The sequence below is a fragment of the Carassius auratus genome, chromosome 32 (assembly GCF_003368295.1).
Source record: "Carassius auratus strain Wakin chromosome 32, ASM336829v1, whole genome shotgun sequence".
In the NCBI taxonomy this organism is placed as follows: Eukaryota; Metazoa; Chordata; class Actinopteri; order Cypriniformes; family Cyprinidae; genus Carassius; species Carassius auratus.
The window spans coordinates 30235877-30259277 of NC_039274.1; the positions used below are offsets into that span (position 1 = coordinate 30235877).

At 37.8% G+C, this 23401-nt stretch overlaps 1 protein-coding gene across 2 annotated transcripts in view; it reads right to left on the reverse strand.

Annotated features, from left to right (window-relative positions):
- The window catches only part of LOC113052081 (trithorax group protein osa-like), a 70091-nt gene that overhangs the window by 29145 nt on the left and 17545 nt on the right, over positions 1-23401 (reverse strand). For both annotated transcript variants that reach the window (XM_026216385.1, XM_026216383.1), the window contains exon 2: positions 1601-3253. In XM_026216385.1, coding sequence (XP_026072170.1) covers positions 1601-3175 — 1575 coding nt within the window. In that variant the 5' untranslated portion in view covers positions 3176-3253. The remainder of the gene's footprint in view (positions 1-1600; positions 3254-23401) is intronic.

Genomic DNA, 23401 nt, shown 5'->3' on the forward strand with positions numbered 1-23401 from the left:
AAAAAAATAAAAAATTCACTACTGCTGTGAGGGCAATTAAACGTTTTCTCTCTTTCATTTTCTTTTCTTTCTTACTTTCCCGAATGGTGGAGTCTCAGAGAGGTTTCAAAGGTAAAAAAAAAAATAAAAATACAATCTCACTTCTGCTTTTGAGCTCACAGACAAACAGACTTCCTCCACAAACTGTAAGCATGACAGAGAGAGAACAGAGAGTGGTGTTCAGTAGGAGGAGGGAATCCCCACCTGAGTCAACGACTACAAGAAAGCTGCTCCTGCTGGGAAAATACCTGTGTTGCTGTTGAGTTCTTGTGAATCATGAGTCTTGATAACTAATCAAACTTTTGTTTTCTACTCATTTGCGCTCCTCAAGGAAATAGATGTAAATGGTTTAATTATTAAAATTAAATTCTAATCTCGGCTCAGAAAAATAAAATATTGTGAGTTGAGTATTTAAATTTGGTTTAGAATAAACTTTGTGAGTGAGTGTGTGTGTGTGTGTGAGAGAGAGAGAGAGAGAGAGAGAGTGTCAGTTTTGGGGGATAGAAGTTTTGAATCCCTCTTTAGTTTGCAACCATGCATGTCATGTCACTAAAGAAACCGACCCCCTTTTCTCTTTCTTCCTCAATCTCAGTCTCCTCTAAAATTCATTATCTTTTATTGGTGTGATGAAAGAGGACTACTGGGCTGAAAGAGGGGGACTCTGTCTTCAAACAGACCGCCACGCATGAGACAGAATGCACAGCGGCACTTTGAAACTCTATAGGCACACACATTTACACACACTGCCTTTCTCTCTTTAGCATGGATATACAAACACACACAGTCACAAAAGCCTTTGCTCTTTGCTGCATAAACAAACACATACTTTCACTTCAGAGCAAACAAATTATAGAACTCTACATGGTCTCTTTTTTTCATTCAAGAAATTATCTTTTTAGAAATGACAGTAACAAAACAAAGTAATTTTGGCCCTATCCTAATCAACAGAGATGGACTGGGCATGTTCAGCCTTTTAGCATGAATGCTAATCGCATACAAAGACTCACATTCCTTCATTCTCTGCTCAGCTGTCCATTCAATTAACCTTTGGAGCTTCCTAACTGCCCCTCTTATACACACATCAGAGTCGGAACACCCACTCCCCTCCCTTCCCATAGTACACACCACAGGGTGCCCACTCCATCTTTCTCCCCCAGTATGAAGTGAGCATACCCAAAGCTAATGGAAAAACCAGGGCTGTAATTCCGTCTTCTTATATCTTTGTATTTTTAATTGCTTACTTCTAAAAGTCCTGTTTAAAACATAATTCTTTTGACACCTTTTCAATGCGCTAAATCATCTATCGATTATATAAATCAAGAATTTTGAAGACAACAACAGATAGATGCATCACAGTCTTAGGAAATAACAGCTACAGAAGTCTTCTATTACTTGCACTTAAAAGTAAAGTGTCACTTTCATGCCACTACTGACACCAAATAGAATTACAAAAATAAAATTGTGTACTCCCACAATTTTAAAGATCACATTAAAAGTAGATTTTTATACTAGCTGTCTGGCTTCATATCATTTGTGAAAACAAGCAAGCAATGTTACTCACATCTCTGCAGTGAGGCACAATACCACCAGCAGGCATGCCCCTTTGCACACGCTGTGGCAAAAGATGTCCATGTCCTGTGGCTGATGTGGGTGTCGTGGGCTGCATGCTAGCATTGCGGTATGCTCCCACAGTCAGAGGACCCGGTTTGTTCACAGAGGGATTGGGGTCAAAATGACGTAACGGCTTGGTGTTGTTGAAAGAGTATGGTTCTGGACCCATACTAGCGGTGGTGGTCTTGTTTAGTTGCAGCTGTGAGGGTTTTCCCTGCGCCTGCATTAGGAGCTTGAGGCTACTGGTTGGCTGGTTGGATGTGATGGCCTTGAACAGCTGACTAGACATTGCAGGTGCTTGAGTATTTTGTGAGTTGAAAAGAAGTCCTTGTGTGGGAGGTTGTGTTCCTGGTTGGCATTGCCCAGCTGGACTTGGATGTTTATCTGGTCGGTAAGGAGGGGATGGTCGAGTGTTGTTTGATGCTGGGGCCACACCAGGAAGAAAACTTGCCTGAGAACCTTGGATTGCAGTGCCTGAAACTCCCGGTGGGGCATTTCCAGACAGAATGCTGTTTTGGGGGCTGAATGGGGGCTGAGCAATTGCTGGGCTGGCTAGCTTTTCTGGCCTGTAGGGTGGTGAAGGTCTGGTGGACGGGGCTGGAGCCATGCTAGAGATTAGAGAACTCTGGGGGCTCTGAATATTACCTGCTGGGCTGAAAGGCTGCTGATGAGGTGATGAGTTAGGCAGTTTATCCCCTGGTCGGTAAGGTGGAGAGGGACCAGCCCAGGAAGTACTCTGCTGGCCCAATCCAGACAACCCTGACTGTGCAGGTGGGGGACCTGCACTGTTGTTGGAATGATGCTTACTATTCGATGCCATCTGCTGAAGCTGCTGGGCCCGGGGCATGTCATGCCAGTTGGATCCGGGCCGGCTTGATAGGGCAGCAGAAAGCATGGGCGACCGTGCTTGATTTTGCCCTTGTGAAGAGGAGGAGGACAAGGGTGATGCTGAGAGGGGAGACGGAACTGTTTTGGAAGGGTGTGGTAGAGTATATGGTGCCCCAGCAGGACTTGGACCCACCTGAGGCGACCCAGCTTGAGAGAAACCAGGGGACTGAGTGAGGTGGGCCTCCAGGTGGGACTGTCTCTGTGGAGACCTTTTGGGGGTGCCATTACCCTCCAGGTGGACAAAACCTCCAGCACTACTTGCCTGGTCATCACTTTCTTTTCCTAAGATCTTCTCAATGTCAAGTTCAGGTAAGGAGGGATCAGGGTTCTTTGTAAGTTCATCCAAAATCTCCTGCAGTTCTTGTTCCACTGAAGGAGTGGCTGAGCTCCCATTTGGGTTGAAGTTGCTTGTCAAGCCCCCTGAGCCTCCCCCAGTCCCTTGTGTTGATCCAGGACTAGCATTTGGGGGTACGGAATATGGCGACCCCAAATTGTTGTTGTTGCTGTTCAGTCGATTAGCTTCCAGAGGGCCCCCCTGGTTGTCCATCCCAGAAGGGAACGGGGGCTGAGGGTAGCTGGGGCCCATGTCCAAGGTGACATCTTCCAGACATAGACGTTTGCCACCTCCCTGGGTCATAGACGTGTCAGAGAACCCGTTTAGTAATGCAGAACTCTCAGCGGCACCAGTCAATTTCCTCTTCAGAGCTCCTGGCAGCTGTGGAGACACAGAAAGGCAAAGCCTTATTATCAAAGCAAGTTGCTTCAAGGAAAACGGAAAATTATATATATAATATATATATATATATATATATATATATATATATATATATATATATATATATATATATATATATATATATATATAAAAAAAAATATATATATTCGATTATATAATTATATATATTCGATTAATTTGAAATATTTAACGCGTTAAAAAAAATAACGCAATTAACGCGGTTGCAGTTTTTTTTTATTTCCAGTTGTGGCCTATGTGTGTTCAACGTGCAAAGAAATATGGATAAGACCAAGGAAGGACTTTTAGACGGAAAGTTTCAGTATAAAACGGATTACTCTTCAGTCTGCCACAAGAAACATTACTCTTCATTCAGTCTGCCACAAGAAACAGCAACATTAAAATCATGAACTCAAATGTCATTGTTTTAAAAAAAAAAAAAAAAAAAAAAAAAAAAAAAACAATGTAACAGTGCGTAAATCAGACCTTTCTGTAACGCTAACGTTAATAAGCTTAACGAAAATAACATAATAATTGTGTAGCGGAGTATTTTTTGTACACAGTGCCGCGAACTGTCAATCACCCCTGTGCGCGTGCATCACTGTCCTTCTCAGCTGCAGCAACTTGCGCTCTCTTCATCAAGCTTTAAAACAAAAAGGGGACAAAAAGATCATATTTTCTTTGTGCATAGGCTATAGATTAATTAGATAAATGAATATCTAAATTTGTGCCTTGCCGTCTACGGTATTTTTTTAGAACTTAGAAAAAAGATGCTGCAGCCAATGAACAGCCAGCGGGGGCTCGACTCAACCTCCGCAGACAGTTTTTAATGTTTATCAGACAATAAATATTCAAGATTTTGCTTTAGTATAACTCACAACGAGTTTCACACACCTTCTCCGGCCACGTTGAGTTGTTGACACTTAACAGTGGGAAAGCGACACATGCGCTATTCACTTGTATAACTTAAGGGTGAATGGGTAATGTAGTTTCTGCTCTGGGTGGGATGAATTAGGAAGCTTGCATTGTGAAGGGCGCTCTGAAAATCGGCAGTGCAGGTAAAAGATTAAAACCTCTATTAAAACAGATGTCCAAATGAGCGTACCAGCATTTTATTGGCATTGATTGTTTTGAAATTCAAATGGTACTTACATGCCTGTGTTTTTATTTCTGTAATAAATATGGCTTTCAAGCCAACAGTTAATTTGGAGGATATTGATGGTTTATTGCAGGTATGTTGTTTACATGAGAAAATCTGTGTTACAAGTTAAACAAAAATTCCAATAAACAATCATATTTTGAATTTAAATAGTTTCTTTGTCTTGACTTTACATTAATTATTTACATTTTACATTTACATATCCAAAAAGTTTCAGTCTTTTAATTGCGATTAATCGCGATTAATCGCGATTAATTTTAAAAAATTGTGCGATTAATTAGTTAATTTTTTTTAATCGATTGACAGCACTAATATATATATATATATATATATATACACACACACACACACACACACACACATATATAAGACTGCTGACAAGATTTGTGTAATGTTATGTGACAACTTCTGGAGACAAAATCTGGACATTCATTCACGTTTCTCAATACTTATTTAGGTTTTTAGCAAACAACTTGATTGTTACCACAAGTCAACTGGTCTGTTACTTCCCACAAATGGACTGTAGGGATCTCAAGGCTCTATCTTTTAAACCCTACCAGCATGAATGCCTATTTCCAAAATGGGCTTTTTGGGTCTGAGCCTTCCAAGGCCCAGCTGTTGTCCAATGGTGCCAGAAGTGGGATCATTCAGCAGACCGTTTCCATTAGTGCATGGGTCAACACTGTGAACGCCTTCTCTCTTACCCCATCCTCCCCAATTCTAGCCCTCTGGAGAGCCCTCTTAACGGATTAAGACTAAAGAGCTGCCAATCAAAAGCGCTTCATTCACATTCAGAATGAAGATGTTTGCAAACTTGCAAATCACATAATATAAACGACAGAGCCTGGGGATTTGTTTTAGATGTGTGGCCTCCAAGGAACTCCTTTTACCAAACCAAAGCATCGAATGAAACTTAAAACAGAATGCTGGTAAACTAAAATAGCATGTGTTCATTCTGTTCTTACAAAATCAACCAGAAAAACCAGGTACTAGCAGTGTCAGTTCATGAGAGAAACATATTTTTAGCCTTTTTTCTTTATCTTTTAAGAGGCTATTGGACGCCCAAATGGGAGGTACAAAAAGGAGAACAAGAGAGACAGATATGGGTGGGGTGGGGGGCAGTGTATTGGTGGACTTCAGTCCCAGTGCAGCTTGAAATCCTGTGTGTTCCATGGCACTTTTAACCTTATAGAAAAATTGAGAGAGAGAGACAGAGATCGAGTGATGAATGAAGAGAGACCTCCTTAGAAATGGATTCTTGACAGGATGAATAATTTACTGTAACATTCCACCAGCAAAAGAATGTGCAGCATTTTTTCATTCTCGTTTCTTCTCTGCATTTTCTCTTTTTTATGAGGATCTTGACACCATTATCCATTTTTAAGCTCCTTTGAAGACTTGTAAAAGCAATTGGGAAAACAGTTACAGAATATTGCCTTGTACATATCATATAGAAGAAACATTCTTGACAGCTCTCTACATTGTATCTGCCTAGATTCGATACAGGAATGTATAAACACTAAACCTCACACCCTTCCCAAAAAGCTGGCTTGTGGAAACTGCTAGTCCACTTCCTACTAAAGCTCTCTTTACTCCTTTCTTTTCCTTCATCCCCACATTAACTAACCCCTTTTTATATAGGAGGTTTTCCACATAGATTCCTCTCTGACTAGAACAATGGAACTCCGGAGACACACCTTCCCCGGCATCGCCATGCTGTCTGCGCAGTCCACCCTGCTGTGCATGTGTGTGTGTGTGTCTGTGTTTGAAAAAGAGACAGTGTGGACATTTGACGGAAGAGTGTCTGTGCATGTGTAACAGAATATGAATTAATGCAGCCTTCATTTTAGAGCCTATATTCTCACTGACACACACGCACACACAATCCTCTCTCTAATGGATGCCAATTTCACCCTGAGTAAACACATCAATACAGACACATCGACCGTCTCTCTCTCTCCCTCTCTTTCTCTCTGCTGGAGGGACGCCTTTCATTCGGTAGCGATCGGATTTGCCCCATTATGACTGACACAACCATCTGTCAGCACAGAGCTCTGGCGAGAGAGAGAGAGAGAGAGAGAGAGAGCAGACCTATCATCCACACTGCTGTGCATATTCCTCATAATTATGGCTGGTAAGGCATACATCTGATTGCATTGCTCTGATTATCATTAAAGCTGCACTGAATACACACACACACACACACACACACACACACACACACACAAGCAATCACACATACACACACACACAGAGAATGCTGAACAAACAGAATGGTACAGTGATGAGAGGGGATTAGTAAATTAGTGCAGTCTGAGTGTGTGTAATGGTAGATATCAATAACTGGGTTGATGGATTTGGTGGGTATTGAGATTAAAATAAAAAGCATCAAATGTTGGTTTTTTGCTCTTGTTAGAGAACACAGATGCAGGTTGAGGAGAGTGTGTGCAAGAAAAAGAAAGATAGAGATACAGAGTAGGGCAGAGAGAAGGTCTGTGCCAAGAGAAACAGAATGGGAGGGGTCTGGAGACACTTTTTGCGCATATAAACAGAGTTTCGTCTCATAGACCAACATAAACACACCTAATGTGTGTGCATATGCCTGTGTGCGCTGGAAAACACAGTCAACCTCTCATACGCTCACAAAGACAAACACCCTCAAAGAGGTGCTGAGATAGAGGTACTTTACTGATCCTTATGGGACAATTAAACCCAGAAATATCATTGTATGGTCAACTTTCTTTCTTCTATGGAACGCAAAACACAATTTTTTTGATTAACATTTTGGCCACTCTCTTTTCAATATAATGAAAGTTAATGAGGACTTGGGCTTCCAGGATCTAAAAGGTAAAAAAAAAAGCATCATAAAATAGTCAGTAAAAGAAGTAAACGTGAAGAGAGGTGAGGCGGGGTGAAAGAAAACCCCTCCTTTCTGAATAAGCCATCTCAAAGAAATCAGTGTGCTTGTGTGACAGGGAGGGGAAAGGAAAACAAGCGACTTCCCAGTAAAAGTAAACGAGTTGGCGCATATTTACACAAAGGCGAACAAGAGAGCAAACACACACGTGCACACCCACGCACAGACCCGCATGTACACTGAGGTAGTAGCCCTGCTGAGATTAAAAGAGCAAGCTTTCTTCATTTATCTCTTTCCCACTGCACTCTTTTTCTCTTTTCCTCCCTCCCTCCCTCCCTCCCTCCCTGTGGCATGTAATGGTATGCCAATCATCATTACTGTTTCCATTGTTGTGCCCTTAATTACTGCTGCCTCTGCGATGCCACTGTCATCTAGATATGCTAATAAACAAAGAACAGCCCGCCAGCCGTACACCGCTGCACTAGTGGGAGCATGCGCTGGTGTCTTCTGGTGGTGGTTTCTGCCTCAAACTCTGTCTTTTGCAGCACAAACACAAACAGGATGACCTTGAAGATAAGCATTTGTTTAGACATGATCTGTCTAGTCACATAAATGTTAACTAAGAAAATAAATTACTAGATTTTTGTTTTGTTTTGTTATTGAATTAATGATAGCTTGTCAATTTAAGTGTAGTGAAAAAAGTTACAATCATATATATATATATAAAAATATATATATAGTGACTTACAGTACAATCAAGGTGTATGTTTGACAAGAACTGAACTTGTGATATTGGTGTTGCTAGGCCATGGTCTACTGCATGAGCTATACAGTAGTAGAAATGTATCATCTACTAATCAATAAAACTAGTCAACAACAACAGACGTAATGAAAAGCAGATTTCTTCTATTATATGTGGATACATGAAGCTGGAAATATATTATAGTTAGATTAGTAATTCATCTAAACAAAGAGAAATGGAACTTTTCTCTCAACTCTCCGCAAATAAACTGAGGTTAAAAGGATCGATTGTGTTGACTCTCTTGTAAATAGAGGCAAAATTTGTTTATTGTAGAATATTTTTTGTTCTGTAATGGGGATAATAAATCTCAGCAAACATAATATGAAAAACATATTGGTGCATTGCACTTTTCTATTTAATTTATTATAGTCTAAATCCTTAAAAAATCCTATATTGAAACATCATATATTCGATAAAAAAAATGCAATAGGACAATAACAGCATTACGATTTCTGAAATATTTACAGTACCATTCAAAAGTTAGCCGTCAGTAAGATTTTCAATGTTTTAGAAAGCTTTTGATTCAGCAAAGCTCTATTATTTGGACAAAAAAGCAGTAAAAAAAAGTTATATTGTGGAATATTATTGTAATTTGAAATAAATGTTTATATTCATATATTCTATTCTATTGTATATATATATATATATATATATATATATATATATATATATATATATATATATATATATATATATATATATATATATATATATATATATATATATATTTAAAAATGACATTCAGCGAAGCTCCAGTCTTCAGTGTCACATAATCCTTCAGAAATCATTCTAATATGTTGATTTATTGCTCAAAACATTTATTATTATTATTAATGTTAAAAACAGTTGTGCTATTTAATATTTTTGCGGAAACTTAATTTTATTTTCAGAATTTCTTTTGTTACATAAGAAACTTTTACTGTCACTTTTGATCGATTTAATGCTTTCTTGCTGAATAAAAGTATTTAAAATATATCTTACTGATCCCAAATAGTGTATAGGAACTCTGTATTGTTAAAGTTCATTTCTAAATGGAAATACCTTACTATCACGTATTAATATTGTCATTTAGGCAGATATTTTCTTACCCTAACTGCACATTTATTGCAGGGATTCTTCCCTCTGGAGGAGCCCAGAGTTCAGTTCCTCACTCAAAGGCACACTGCCTATGGGGATCCCAATAATTCTGCACTCTATGAACCGCTAACAGACAGCTTACTAGCCCAGATCTTCAATCTTAAAATCATCACAATCCCCAAAACACACTGAAACCCGAACTGCTATTCAAATCTTCATTAGGAAGCAATAATTGTGTGGATAACTGAAAAAGGAGATGAACTGATTACAATTTTTGTGCAGTCATTTATCTTAAATATAATCTAAAACACTAAAGTTTGACTGATTTAGCAACTGTCTCACCATATGATTGAATATTACATCGTATTATGATAATTGGCTCACACATTTCATGTATTTGTAACCCATTTGGAAACCCAGTTCCCATTGCCACATGCCAACTACTTGCATTATATCTTTAAATCTTAGCTATATATGACAGATTAGAATCTATCTATGTATATATATATAAATAGGACAGTCTGGATACATAACAAACCATGTTTTGTACAAACAGCTTTGTTCATACATCACTTATAAGTGCACTATGTATACCTGTACAATTAACCTATATTATAAGCTTGAACCTTAAATGTATTTTATGTATGACTGCGGTAACATATAATGTGTGTGTGTGTCCAGATGTGTAATGACAGGTGGAGTAGGTTTCAGACAGGATAAAGGGGATTAGGAGAGCGTGGAGTGAGCCCATCCCCAACACCCCAGAGAGCAAGAGCGAGAGACGCAGAGATAGAGAGCAAATCACAGCTAAAACAAAGAAAGACAAACAGTAATCATTTTTTAATCTGTCAACCATCTCACCCAAAAAATGTCCAACAAGTGAACTAATCAGCCCAAAAAAAGGCATATTCACCCCTCTCACCCTTGCATATCCCCTTAAAATAATATAATACTTGATAACAATTAGTCAAGACAACAGTCAGCCTACAGGTCATATTGACCGTATGACCAAATCACGCTCTGCTCATTGGATTCATTTGTCGTTCACTCCCACCGGTGAGAAAAAAAGTCAATGTCTATATATTACAGACTTGAAATGAGCGAGCAGCAGTAAGGTGACATACAAGCTCTTGTGTGAGAAGAAGTCCTTGAATTCTCATTAGGAGGAAGAGAGAGTGAGATTTAGATAACTGGGGCACTTTTATTCTGAGTCACTTCTTGTTTTTCTTTCCATTCTTGAAAATCACTCTCATACAATGTGCGAATGTTTGTTTGTGTGACATTAGGATGTTTTTCCGGTTTTGATTTCAGTAAATGACGCGCAACTAGTAACAGATATCAGACTGAGGGAATACCCTAAATGCACTTTCCGCTAACTTTCTCCACAATGTTTTAATGTACACATTTATCGTGATTTCCAGTAAAAATATCTAAAAAATCATAAATTATAAGTGACATTGCATCTGATTAATATATATATATATATATATATATATATATATATATATATATATATATATATATATATATATATATATATAAAAGCAAAGACAATTTTTTTCACAATTTTTGACATATACTCAAAAACAAAAACTATTAAAAAAAATTATAATTATCGTTAAATTCACCTGATAAACAACTCTAAATAATATAAAAATATTTTCCATTAAAAACATTTCTAGAAGACAAAAGAAAAGTTAAATTCACCTGAAAAAACAAGACTGCCAAAAATGCCAAATAACCGGCAAATAAATAAAAACATAAATAAATAAAATCTCTTTTTTTTCCCAAGTAAAATAATTATTTTAGAAGAAAAAAAGGTAAATTCATCTGCAAAATCTTTTAAGCATTGATATGTTAAGTTTGTTTTGTAGTACTACGTTTTAGCTTAAATCAACTTTTTAAAAAGCAAGTGAAAAACAATTAATTAAGGTTATGCAATCTCTAAAAAGTCTTAATATCTTGCACAGTTTTTCTTTATTAGGTGAATAATCTTGTTTATTATGTAAAAAGATGTATTACTGGAAAACAAGATAAAAATACTGATTAAAACATGAACATTTTCCAGTTTAAACACATTGACACCAAACCAAGTGGTTCCATCTGTTATTTTTATCTAAGAAAAGCGTGACTGTGATTTAATTCACTTATTGATACAGAATAACAATCCTAATCATAGAGCTAGAGTGATGAACACACACACACACAAACAGTCTCTGAGTGCAGAGTGCCGGAAGGTCTGAGCGCCCTGTGCTGTGTTCAGTGAATGTCAATGAACTTACGAGGAGCGAGTGAGAGGAGAGAGACAGATGCACAGCCTTTTCATAGCTAAAGATAAATGCAGGACAAAGACAAAAGGAAACGGAGAGAAAAGAAATGCAAGACAGCCCGTCTTTGTTTGGATATGCATGCGTGTAGGCACATCTGTGTTAGCACAGATAGGAAGTGTTCATTCAATGATTTTTTTTTACTGCATTTGTTAGTCATCTTGACCAGACACACAGCGATCCCAGTTGTCTTCCTCAGCCCATTTTAACATCCATCCGAGCACTTTTATTAATAAAACAGGAGAGAGATAGAGTGTGTGTGTTTGCGTGTGGCTATATATAAGCACAGCTGTAGGGTAGGGCTAATTTAGCAGCTCTGCTAGTCTCACTGGACACTCCAGCTGCGTCAAAGCAAATTCAAAACACACACGCACGCACACACACACACACACACACACACACACTGAGGGGTCTGACACTGACCACACATGAAGATGAGACCTAGCACGGCTACAAACATGTACTGTACTGTTAGATACTATTAGATTAGATTACTAATTAGATTCAGATGTAGTTTGACTGAACTGAGATTCATATTTTAGTTCAAACGTTCATTCCTTCAGTAATGCCTTGAACGAAAGTGCCTGCGTCAGTATGAAATTAAACAAATAATTCATCTTTCTGAACTAGCTATTCATTTAAAGAACAAGCTCATTCGTTTCTGGAATTGTTCTACTCTCTGGTCAAATTATATGCTTCTGAATCACTAAATTGAATCGACTCAAAAGATTCGGACTACAGTGGTCGTGCTGTAGGTTTTTGATTCACTAAAAATAACTTACTCATTAGAGTCATTGGTCCATGAACTGGAAAACTGTCAATTGTAATGCTTGCCATTTCACAATAAATTCAATAGACAACTTGCCTTCACAAGTCAGATGAAATGCGATTTCTTTTGTTGTAGCCCTGGAGATTCAGCAGCGATTCTGTGTTTTACATATATTAGTGGGCGGTCAGACACAGGCACAGAGCATATATGTATATTAAATATGAAGAGATCACTACTTTAAACCAAAAAATATCAATAATGTTTTTTTCCTCAGTAGTTCACTTTGCTAAAAGGCTCTGTACCAGTGTTCACCCTCTGACATTTTGACCTTGTGACCCTGTAATCCAGAAATCTGCACCAATCTCCGCTCTCCCTGCCTCTACAGTAGTGTTTCATCCTCTGACTCACACACACAGTTTATCCCCCTGAGCAGAAGAGAAAGAGCAAATAGACTTAAAGAAAGATACTTAGTTTTGTATGCCTTCCTCAGATAAGAAAAGGCTTAGAGAGAATCAACTCGTCCAAATCTTCAGAATCTAGTCTCCAAAACACACAAATGACAAAGAGACGAAGAGAGCAAGAGAGAGAGAGAGAGGGAAGAACAGAGGGAGTGAACAGATACTGTATTCATTTCACACATGTCAGCTGCGAGAGCAGAATCAAAATGAATACAAGGCTGAATGAAGAATGACACAATCTGAAAGCAGTAAGAGAGAACGATAGAGAGGATGGAAAGGGAGGGGAAACTGCTGATCCTGCTAGAGAAAAAAGGAACACACTCTTCCAAAATAATAAGCAATCTACCATTCATATTCAGAAGGTAACCAAAGCCATACTTTCATAGTTGCCCATTTTTATCATTTGAAGTTTTTATCGCGGTCCACTTGGAATGTTAAAGGGACACTACACCCCAAAATTAAACTTTATCATTAATTACTTATCCCCATGTTGTTACAAACCTGTTCAAGCTTTGTTCGTCTTCGAAACACAATTTAAGATATTTTGGATAAAAACCGGTAGGCTTGAGACTGTCCCATAGATCTGCCAAATAAATAATAGTGTCAAGGTCCAGGAGAAAAGCATCGTCAGAATATTCCATTTGCCATCAGTGATTCAACTGTAACGTTACGAAAAATACTTTTAGTACATGAAGAAAACTAAAATAATGGCTTTAGTCAACAATTCCTTTCCTCCTGTCGTCGCTTTATAATGTTAAATTAACATAAACATTTTCATTTTTGGGTGGAGCAATCATTTAATCACAATTTGTTTACCTTTTTTTTTTGGCTGCGGCCTTTAAGACTAAGACCCTTAAGACCTTTAAGGAGCGTTTACGAATAAGAGAAAGAAATAAGCTAAAGATAAATAAAACAGACATGGACACAGTCGTTTATGCATATTATTCTTATCATTAGTTCTTCTTTGCTACTTTTACTTCAAAGTGACTCGGTGGGTCATGTTTTCGAGCAAAGAACGAACATTGCTGACATCTAAATGTTGGCATATATGCATGCGATGACGAATCTGCAGAAGTTTCAATAAAATAACTGAAGCTGAATCGTATACATCTTTATATGAACCTATACACCATTTTAGAAGGGTCATGCTGTCCCAAAATGAACATGAAACACTACACACAGTAATAATGCTGCAGAATTCGGTATAATTAGCGTTCAAGAGTTTTGGGTCATTAAGACTTTTAATGTTTGCAAGTCTCTTTCAATTCTTCACAAAGGCTGAATTTACAAGATTAAAAATAAAATTGCGAAAAATTATTAACATTTCCAAATATTATTCCAAAACGTTTAAATGGGAGTGTATGTGAAACAATATGGAAAAAATTGGTACTTTATCCTTATTCAGCAAATATGTGAACACAGGAATGCATGCGAAACCAAACCGTAAAAACATCAAAAGTCACAGATCATGACCTTTTGAACTCCATTATGAGCTACTACACCAAATGCTCTCATTCACAAATGGTAGAAAGTCTATTCAGGCATACAACAGAGCGTTTTTAGCAAGTGTGTGTACGTGTGTCTATGGCCAGCTGCTTTACTGTAAGCCTGGCCCTCAGGGAAGGCTCCTTGAGTGTGACTGCCCACCCCTACCTCCATCTCTATCCCTCTCTCTCTTTCTCTCTCTTCCTGCAGTAATGGTTTAATGGCAGATTACAGAGCCTCTGAGGGCTGAATGGAAGAGTAATAAAATAAATGGCTTTGTAAGGGCCCTTCCCCCACAGAGAGCAGACCACCGCTGAACTCTACAGTCTAGAGGATCCCTGCAGGACCGCCCAAAACCTACAAGCCTGTGGTGATAAGCACACAAATGCGTATGTCTCTTTCTATTTTTCTTTCGTTTTCTTAAAACTCATTCAAATGGATAGACCTCTTAATATTTTTATGTCTCATTTATCAGTATTGCATTTCTGGATCCATTTTCATAATCTGCCAACTGTCCACCAACTCTCAGCCCTCAGAAATGCAATTCTCTTCAGCCTTAATCCTTTTAGAAAAACAGCATACTAAAGCGTACCATTGCATAACCATGTTTTTTGACGAGATGTCATACACACATCTCTTGCATGTCAAACATGTTTTTAATTTCAGAATTAAAATTCACTTCATTCGTCCACCACATCAAACGAAAAAATTTTTCTTCATATTTAACTTCTCTTATTTGTCACTGACCCATTATTTTCTCACCTATGGGAAGAAAGATGAAAAGTGAGCATCTGTTTAGAATACTCACAAGGTTCACTTCAGATGTCAGGATATTAGCAAGGTGGATCAGCTTGACTGGAGGAAACTCTCTTTCATAAAGACCTCATTCATGCCCCTGAAACACTATAGGGCAGGGTGGTGGAGTGTGTGTTATATCATTCACAGCCAACAAAGTGCACACAAAAGTGCACACATGCACAAACTTCAGCACATAAGAACATTCAGACACTGAATGCACAGATGCATATTCACACTTTAACCCAACCATGAGTCACATTCAGGGGAAGAATAATAACTGAAGAAATAAAAAGGAGAAAAATAGAGCGAGACAGGTGACTTACACAATCACTTAATAATGTTTCTGTTTCATTGGTAAAAGCTCAATCTACCATTCACCTGTCTTTTGATCTGCTATCATACTGTGTTCACCCATCAGGTGTCAAGCTGTTAATCAGCCTTACGATTATCTGCATGATCTGGGACAGGAAGAGACGGATCAGATGTGTTTTGAAGGTGTCCCATGTTTAGTGGCTAATGGCATATATGTAGAACAATGCAGACACTCCTCTCTAATGTTGCATAAACACACTAACCTGAACGAACCTGCACTGAGCCAATTACAGTAGCCTGTATGTGTCAGTGTGTGTGTCCAGAACAGGTGTACGTCTGGCTTAATCTCCAGTGTCACGCCACGATCAAAAGACAGCATTGAAATAAGGGTAAACAGACTTTCTCTATTTCTCTCTCAGACAGGCTTGAGCACAAACTCATTTGCTGCATGACTGGAAGACGGACGGCGATTTTGCCAAGAAGTGAAAAGGCAGGGGTGAGCGAAAAAGACAGAGACGCTGAGACTGAGTGTCTTTTGTTTGATGAAGTCCCACCTGCAGCTCTATGGCCACCGAGACACAGCTGCCCTCCTTTCCCCCTTCCTCTCTTTGTTTCTGTCCATCATCCCAGGCTCTTCCTCTGCTTATTGATCCTTTTTGCATCCCTTATTCTTAACATTTTCAGTTTTGGGGTTTGTAGCCCTAAGCAGTTTTATTTTATTTTTTTTATTTTTTTTAAATAAAAGCCTGGTTCCACCAGGTAATTAAAAATAATGCAATTTTAAAGGTAATTGCAAATTTACACCCCACAATTGTTATTTAATTTTTTATAATTACTTACAAAACTTACAATTGCATTACAATTGAAATAAACTCACTTCATTATTTTCCAATCAAAACTTTATCATACCTGCAACTTCATGTCACAATTGTACCTTCTCATAACTGTGACTTTGTTCCTCATAACTGCAACTTTATTTAGTGCAACTGTGCCTTTACTTCTCATAATTGTGACTTTGTCCCTCATTATTGCAAATTAATTTCTTGCAGTTGTGCCTTAATTTCTCACAATTACGACATTGCTCCTGTAATGGCAACTTTATTCTCGGAACTGTCTCTCATCACTGCAACTTTATTTCTTGTAATTGTGCCTTTATTTCTCTTAACTGCAACTTCGTGCTGTTATGCCTTTTTTTTAAGCAACTTTTTTATTGTAATTATGTTTTTTTTTAATGCAGCTTTATGCTTTTTATTATATCTAACAATTAAACCTGTAAGATTAAGTTTAAAATAGAAAATAAAGGCATGGAGGAAACTGCCTTCTTTTTATGTTAACTAAGAAAGTCAGAAACTTTTTCTGAATCACCACTTAAATATTTGACTAAATATGAGTCTCTGAGTAAGTTAGAAATGGACACACTAAAATTTGTAAGTTTTCTTTAATCTATAATAAGATTTGACAGATATTAAACTGAAGTAACCTGAGGTTACTTGGTGACCGATTTGGATCGGTAGACTAGACTGTCACACCACTGACGCAAACCATCTTGTTTGTGCGTCAAGGGTGCTAGGACTATCAGCAAACTCCTTTAGCTCTTTACCGCAAGACCCTGGAGTCTGTTTTCGATGGATTATCCTACTCTCTGCATAAGTCTCTGTGTGAATATAAAGTGAATTAGAGAGAGAGAGAGAAATGTTGCTGAAATAGCAGGCACACTGCCCTGACTTCACTTACAGAGACTGTCAAATGGACACACAGGCGCACACACAATGTTCCCGTCTGTTCTGACCTTAACTGAATTCTTGTCATTCATGATGTCACAGGCTCATAGCTTCAACTTAAGCCCTCTTACTCAGCCTTAGTTTAGATTTGAGTGATATTCATTGAAACTAACAAATAACACCTGTTTTGATATGGTTATATTCAAATAGTTGTGCTGTAATACTGTATCTTAAAAACCTACAGTGAATATAACTGCATTAGGGCTGCATCAATAGTGAAATTCGATAACAATGTTTTTAATTTTTAGATATAATAGATTGTATGCTACAGTTGAAACAAGCACTCTTATAGATAAAACACCATTACAGGGTTAAATCTCTGCCTTAAAGGGTTAGTTCACAGAAAAATGAAAATTATGTCATTAATAACTCACCCTTCATGTCGTTCCAAACCCGTGAGACTTCTTATCTTCGAAACACAGTTTAAGATATTTTAGATTTAGTCCGAGAGCTCTCAGTCCCTCCATTGAAGCTGTGTGTACGGTCTACTGTCCATGTCCAGAAAGGGAATAAAAACATCATCAAAGTATTCCATGTGACATCAGAGGGTCAGTTAGAATTTTTTGAAGCATCGAAAATACATTTCGGTCCAAAAATTACGACTTTAGTCAGCATTGTCTTCTCTTCCGGGTCTGTTGTGAGAGAGTTTAAAACACTGCAGTTTAGTGATATCTGGTTCGTGAACGAATCATTCGATGTAACCGGATCTTCTTGAACCAGTTCACCAAATCGAACTGAATCGTTTGAAATGGTTCGCGTCTCCAATAAGCATTAATCCACAAATGACTTAAGTTGTTAACTTTTTAAAAGTGGCTGACACTTACTCGGAGTTAAAACAAACCAATATCCCGGAGTAATTCATTTACTCAAACAGTACACTGACTGAACTGAACTGATGTGAAGAGAGAACTGAAGTGAACACAAACTGCTTAGTTTTGAACTGTCTTACAACAGACACGAGAGAGAAGACAATGCTGAATAAAGTCATAGGTTTTGCTATTTTTGGACCAAAATGTATTCTTGATGCTTCAGAAAATTCTAACGGACCCTCTGATGTCACATGGACTACTCTGATGATGTTTTTCTTACCTTTCTGGACATGGACAGTATACCGTGCACACAGCTTCAATGGAGGGACTGAGAGCTCTCGGACTAAATCTAAAATATCTTAAACTGTGTTCCGAAGATAAAAGGAGGTCTTACATGTTTGGAACGACATGAGGGTGAGTCATTAATGACATAATTTTCATTTTTGGGTGAACTATTCCTTTAAAGTGGACATTGAATGCCATTTTCAACAAGTTGGTATGATTTTTTAGGGTCTTCATGAGGTTAAGTATGTTGGTTAAAATTCCTCAATGGTTATGTAAAACAACACCCTTTTTACCTTGTCAAAGACAGCTCTCATAACAGTGACTCGTTTCGTTTCACAGTGCATGTCTCTTTAAATCATAATGAGCTACTGCTCATCTCGCCCATCTCTTCCATTTTTTGTGTATATGGTGGCGCGTTACCATAAAAAATAAAATTCCCCTGCATATAGAACATGTTGTAAATAATGTGATTAACTGAGCATGAGCAATGCAGCAAACATAGACTCTGTGCCAAAACCAAGCTAGATTAAAATTAATACATTACAAATATGGAAATGTTTTTTACAAAAACACATCAGTTATTTGGGGATTAAAAAAAGGAGTGAATGGATTTTCATCATTGTAGGGTGGTTGTGTCACATTTACATGCAATAACCAAGTAAAAGTGAATTTTGCATCCAATGTCTCAGATTAATTGAATTTATTACACTACTTTAACATTAGATCTAGATGGTGGCAAAAGTAGTTTAAATTGACAGAAACAATGAAATATCGGCCAATAAATATCCAATATACAAAATTTCAAATAATTATTAGAGATAATTTTGAAATTGGATGAAAAACATTCTCATAATTGTTGCTATTGCAACTTTATTTCTCATAATTAAAAACGTTCTTCTCGTAATAGCGAACTGTTGGATTAAAAAATTAACTTTATTGTAAGTGAAACTTTTTCGGAATTGCAGTTGTCACTGTTTTGACTTGTTTTCTCAAAATTGCAACTTTGCATGTTGTAATTGTGACTTTTCTCCTTGTAATAACTGAAGTAGGAATGCTTCAGTATTGAAATTCAACAACTGTTTTAATGGATGACAGCCTAGATTATAAAGCAATATAAAGCAATGGGGAAGTCGTGGCCTATTGGTAAGAGAGTTGGACTGGCAATCGAAAGGTTGTGAGTTCGAGTCTCGGGCTGGCAGAAATTGTAGGTGGGGGGAGTGCATGTACAGTTCTCTCTCCACCTTCAATACCACGACTTAGGTGCCCTTGAGCAAGGCACCGAACCCCAACTGCTCCCCGGGCGCCGCAGTATAAATGGCTGCCCACTGCTCCGGGTGTGTGCTCACAGTGTGTGTGTGTGTTCACTGCTCTGTGTGTGTGCGCACTTCGGATGGGTTAAATGCAGAGCACAAGTTCTGAGTACGGGTCATCATACTTGGCTGAATGTCACTTCACTTATATATTTTTGTAAAATGAAGGAAATTAAAATGCACTAAAAAGCTAGCATGCTGCAAGTGAAACAAGAGCTCTTAAAGGTAAAGCCCGCTTAAAGGGTCACATTTTTGCAAAATGATGGCAAACATAGTCTAAATTAAATCAGGCAGAAAAAATTCAATATTGGGCCAAGAAAATATCCAATATCGGCAATATCGATCAACTCTGATACATATACTCATCACAAAGGATCTCATCAGAAAGACTTTTAAAAGAATTTCTCAGGGGTGTTGGAACCCATGTGTATGGAGTGAAAACATGGCTCAGGAGACACTTTGACTGATATATCAAACACAAACATACAAGCGGCCTCTCAGTGCCTCTTACAGGAACCTGGATATACATTAAAAGATACATGAGCAAACACAAAAGAGAACACACCCACAAAACAAACCCACAAGTTTCCTGATCAGTGACATCCAGTAGCACTGTGAGTGTGTGTGTGTGTGTGTGTGTGTGTGTGTGTGAATGTATGTGTGTGCATGTCTTATTGTTTTTGACAGGCAGGAGAGATGAGAAACGGCAACCATGTGCATGTATGTATGTGTGTGTGGGGTACTTTGGAAATAGGTCAGCTTAGGCTGGCTTTAGTGGCACTAGGCCACTAGCAGAAAAGAGCCCTGGGGCTCAAACACACACACACACATACACACGCACACACACACACACACACACACACACACACACACACACACAAACACACACCTAGCAAAAACAAAGATATACAGGCATATCCCACAAATTTACACAAAAGAATTCAAAAGCAAATGCAGATCTTACATATACAAACAAAGGATAATGGATTTTAAATGCTAAAGGCTGTTCAGTGTTAATCTCACCAATTGAAGTTAGAAGGAATAAAATGTTGCTTGTTTAACAAAACAAAACAAAAATGCATATCAAGATTATAACCAATTGAAATTATATATATATATATATATATATATATATATATTACAATTTAAAAAAATTATAATGGATTGATTACTTTACAAAATATTAACTTTAATATTAAAATATTAAATATTTTCATTTAAAAAATGTTTTAAAATTCCCTGTAGAACAAAAACCAAGGCTGTTTAATTGTAAAGATTACTTAATTGTAATGTTTATAATATTGACCATGGGAGTATCTATGAGTTCAAACACAAAACACAAAACACAAAATCTCTAATTACCAGTGCATGGCCAGTCTTCTGAATGTGAGGAAAATAACACTAATGAGCTTCACCTCACTGTGACATTACAACCTGCTGTCTGCCATCACACAGACATGCTTGTGTTCATAACTCATAAACACACATGTATAAATCAACAGGATGGTTATACAGACAATCATAAAACGCATTAGCACTCTCTCTCTCTCTCTCTCTTACACACACAAGCTAAACATCATAAATCCTTATTCCTACAAACATTAACCCAAGTAACCACATACAATCCAAAGACGAAAACACTGTGTGTGAGTGCCTTTTTAAAAATGTCTACAACAGAGCTTGAGACTTTGAGGACTGAATGTAAAGAGAGGAGCAGATGAACAGATGAGATAATAAATGAAGGGAAGTAGTGGAGGATGGAGAAAAAAAGAGGAAGTGCTTTTGTCTGTTATACCGGCTGCCCTGAGACCATTACTAAGGGGATCTCCCAACAGACACACTCACACGCACTCAGAGTCAAACAAAGGACAACAAGAACAACGAGAGATGGAAAGAGAAGGTGTGAGATTTGGTAACAAAAGTACGTTATTATATACATGCCTTTCTTCTTGAAGAAAAGCTCTTTTGTTCATGTAAACGAAACCGCATAAAAGGATAGTTTACCTTAAAATGAAAATTCATAATTAAATCATTTAGTCACCCAAATGTACCTCTAAACCCATATGTCTGTCTTTCTTTGAGGAACATGAAAGGAGATGTTTTGAAGAATGCTGACTAATCATATCTTTGTTTGTGGAATAGAATAGATGGATAGACTTCTTCATCATGTAAGACATAACAGACTACAGACTACTTTTATGACCATCGTATGGTGCTTTTTAGATATTTTAAAGTTTTATATAAACTTTTTTTATATTATATAAAATGAAAGTGTGTTAAGTTATTCCATTCCATTCCATAAAATTAAATATGTGCCCCTGCTGACAGCTTCTGTCCCTATTTACTTTAATTCTATTGAAGAGTGAGTTTTCTGCAAAATGTCTTAATTTGTGGAATAAAGAGGTAAATGATGATTTTTCCCCCCTTTTCTGAAAATATTCTGTTAAACTGCTGCAACCAAACAAGCTTATTAGACAAGCAAGTTTCCTTTTTAGTCCAAGAGGATGCTTTTCAAAAGACTTGCAAAACTGTTTGTGTGTGAGTGAGTGAGAACTTTGAGCAGGAATCCTGCACCCAAGGTTCTCCAAATCCTAGTCCAGCCAAAGTGGAGGGAATAAACACAGTGCAAATTGCCTGAGTTAGTGCTGGAACATACACACACACACACACACACACATATGCACGCACACACGCAGAAGCACTGGCTGTCTTGCTGGTCTGGTTGTTAAAGCAGTATTAATATTCATGCTGAGGGCTGCTGCTGTCAGTGAGGCAGTTTTAAATGAACACTCCGACCTTGATCCAATCCATGGGGTCTCTCCTTATCCAGTACAAGAATGTGACTTCAAGGCCTGCCTCTCTCTCAACACACACTTTTCCTCCATTTTCCCCCTCCTAACTTCTCCCCCTTTCACCCCTTCTTTCCTTATTATGCAGAGTTGGAGGTGGTGTTTGTGTGTCTCCAATCTCTGTTTGATTTTGCTCACAGACAAAAATGGATCTGCCTTGATAAAGATGGCTGTTCAGAAAGAGCCACAGAGGGATTCAGATTCTCTCTCTCTCTCTCTCTCTCTGAGTATTTCTCCTTCATGGTTTTTGTTGATGAGGTGGGTGTGATATTGAGAGAGAAAAACAAAAACCCTGACTTCTCCAAGTTTTGTTGTGAGATGAATCTAAACAACCTGCATGTGAAATCAGGGTTTGAAATGAGTGGGGTCTGGGGGGGTCCCGGACCCTCCATAAGTCGTTAGGGACCCCCCATAAGAATTCATTTTTGGATTTTGGGGGGTCCCCCACAAATATACTTTAACATGAAAACTGCTGTAACTTTGTCTCTCCAGAGTTAGAGGGTTACCTGTTAGATTATAGCCACTTCTCCAGACACCACTACAATATTGGGCCTAGCCCAAACCATGAAAAACATCCCAAGACCATTATCCCACCTTCAACATTGGACCATATAATTTTGCCTACAGTATATAGTGTAGCAAGGTAGTCTTAAGAACCTTTAATAATTACATTTTAGGGGACCCCCCCCAAGAGTCCTAAGTCATTTCGAACCCTGTGTGAAATGCAACATACAGATACACACTTGTCTGTTCCAATGTGTTATACTTTTGGTAGTTTGATCTAATCATATAAATTGTGAGATCTAACTCACTCAACAAGATTCTCTTTGTTATGACAGTTGGGAAACTTCCGAAAATATTCTAATATGCTGATAGATATAACATAAGTTATTGATATCAATATAAGAACAGCATTTGTTTAAGATCTTTTGTATTATTTTAAATATTTTACTGGTAGGGGTAGTGTTGCTTGACTGTCACTGAATTAATTCCAAGTTTGGTTCGCTTGTAGTTTTGCAATTTTGAAAAAGTGAAAGGCCACACTGCTGTAG